Raw genomic sequence first — 2,411 nt, forward strand, 5'->3', positions numbered from 1 at the left:
AGTAGCAAATATTTGTTATGGTTGATATTAATAATGATTAAATAGTAAATTAGTAGCAAATAGTTTTTATGTTTGATATTAATAGTGAATTAATAGTAAATTAGTAGCAAATATTATTTTGGTGTTATATTAATAGTAAATTATTAGCAACAATTTTTGGGTTTGAGATTAATTGTGAATTATTGGTAAAATGGTGAGAGTTTAAAATTTAAATAAACATGAACAAAGCTTCTTTCTTAAAACTGCAAGCCTGTGGAACTTTGTTCCGTTTTCCTACTTTCCAACTGACTACAACATGGTCATCTTCAAGTTCAACTTAAACAAATTCTTGATGAACGGTTCCCCTTAACTTATCCCATTTACCGAATTTCTACCACTAACGATTCCTATGATATTGTCCAATGTACTACTGTACACTCTTTAATCTGTATCCTTGAGTGGCCTCCGGGCCTTGATAATGGTGACTTCTTTTTTTTCTTTATTTCATAGGGACTGCCTTCGGATACCACATGCTGACATGGGGTCTTTACGTTGATGTTCTTCTAATGGAAGCTGATCCGAAGAATCGAACTGTGGACCAAATCTTGAGGGAAGAAATCACTGAACCGTTTGGTAATGTAACAATATGGCTAAAATTTTTGCTTAATTATTATTTTTTGTCCTTTAGTCCTCATGCTCCAGTAGCAATGTTTCTGAGAACCATTTGGTAATGTAAGAATATTTCTAAAATTTTTGCAAAATCGGCTTTCAAATAGTACAGAAAACCAACTCTCTTCCTGATCTACATCAATGACATCCCTAAACAGATACTTAAATCATTCGTTGACATCTATGCTGATGACACGACCATCTACGGCAACATATCAAAGGCTGTAAATGACAAAGTTCTCTCTGATTCTCTCTCCTCTGATCTCAAGTGCGTGGTTCAGTGGGGGAAGATGTGGCTAGTTACCTTTAATGCATCCAAAACCAAACTCCTATCCTTACATCATCAACACTCTGATACCCATCTGGCATCAATTGAAATGGATGGCTCTCACCTAGGAGAAGTCCCATGTTTTGACAAGCTTCTGGGCTTTACCTTTACTCCTTAACTGAAATGAAACACATACATCAAGTCTGTTGCCAATGACGCTGGAAAGATGGCGGCTTTCTTTTCATATCATATATATATATATATATATATATATATATATGTCAAGAATTGTATAAGTCAACTGAATTAAAAGAGTAAATTATAAGATGGTCAACATCATAAATTTTGGAATATAACCTATTTGTCATTTATTCTCTCTCTCTCTCTCTCTCTCTCTCTCTATATATATATATATATATATATATATATATATATATATATATATATACACACACACACATAATAGAACAAGCAATTTAGTTGACAATATCTTAGTTCACCAATTCCGATACAAGTATTGGAAGTGGGGAATACAATCACAAACAACATCGGGTCTCCTTGCTAGTCGTGAATAGAGCATACAAAAAAATAATTATTTATAAAATCAACCCCCCTCTTCCGATAAAAAAAAAAAAAAAATGCAAAAATCCATTTCATCCGTACGTGTGGTATCGATTACCATTAAACGGAACTCCTTTTACTTCTTGTAGGAATCGATTTCTTCCAAGGAACACCGACTTCGGAACAGTATAGGATCAGGCCCAGCGTTTATATGCAGTCTCTATGGGACCAGAAGTATCATCTAGTCAGTAAAGTCTTTTGGAAGAGCATAAAATATAGGATCTTCAGTGGAAATGGATACGACCATATCGCCGAACGGGCCGTCGCTGATTTGGTCGTAAGTTTTTCTTAACCTTGCTCTTCCCTTTTTTTTTTTTCATTAATCATTTTTTCTTTCTAGACGTTACAACATGGCAAGGAAGAAGAAAAAAAAAGTAACAAAACAACCAGGACAAAACTCAAAGAAAACCAACCTGCCTCCTCCCTTGAGGCTTGCATTTACTAATATCCGCGGGCTTAGAACTCTATACACAACACAAATAACCCAGAACTATTCACACAGATAACAAAAAACCTTATCCTCCTCAATCAGAACGACAAACTAAACAACATACTTAAAACAACAAAAATAATAAAAAGCAAACGCCAACCCAAAAACTTAAAACACATCCTAACTTCCTCAAAACTCGTCCCACATACTACAAAAGGAGTTACAAAATACAACAAACCGCGATGTGGAGTATGTGACATAATAATAGAAGGTAACACATACACATTCAAAATCCCAGCACAAACATTCAAAATAAAAAAGGATCTAAATTGCACCTCCAGAAATGTAGTATATGCACTAAGATGCACAACATGCAACAAATCCTACATAGGCGCCACCAAAAATTTCAGCAATAGAGTGGCCTTACATAAGAGCAACATCAAA

The 2,411-nt window shown here is 34.6% G+C and overlaps 1 protein-coding gene across 1 annotated transcript; it reads left to right on the top strand.

Moving 5' to 3' along the window:
• Positions 1-468: 468 nt before the first annotated feature.
• On the top strand, positions 469-1,844 carry LOC145273776 (uncharacterized). Its single transcript, XM_080127114.1, has 2 exons — positions 469-612; positions 1,627-1,844. Exons 1-2 carry the CDS (start codon positions 510-512, stop codon positions 1,827-1,829), a joined length of 306 nt encoding a protein of 101 aa, XP_079983240.1. The 5' UTR covers positions 469-509; the 3' UTR covers positions 1,830-1,844.
• The last annotated feature ends 567 nt before the right edge of the window (positions 1,845-2,411 follow it).

The sequence above is a fragment of the Euprymna scolopes genome, unplaced genomic scaffold, assembly GCF_053919585.1.
Source record: "Euprymna scolopes isolate OS-2025 unplaced genomic scaffold, ASM5391958v1 sca16, whole genome shotgun sequence".
In the NCBI taxonomy this organism is placed as follows: Eukaryota; Metazoa; Mollusca; class Cephalopoda; order Sepiida; family Sepiolidae; genus Euprymna; species Euprymna scolopes.

Bases quoted from the DNA above. Each gene is read 5' to 3' on its own strand.
- LOC145273776 (XM_080127114.1), top strand. From the start codon at position 510: ATGCTGACATGGGGTCTTTACGTTGATGTTCTTCTAATGGAAGCTGAT. The intron at 613-1,626 runs GTAATGTAACAA...TACTTCTTGTAG, and splicing joins AGAAATCACTGAACCGTTTG to GAATCGATTTCTTCCAAGGA.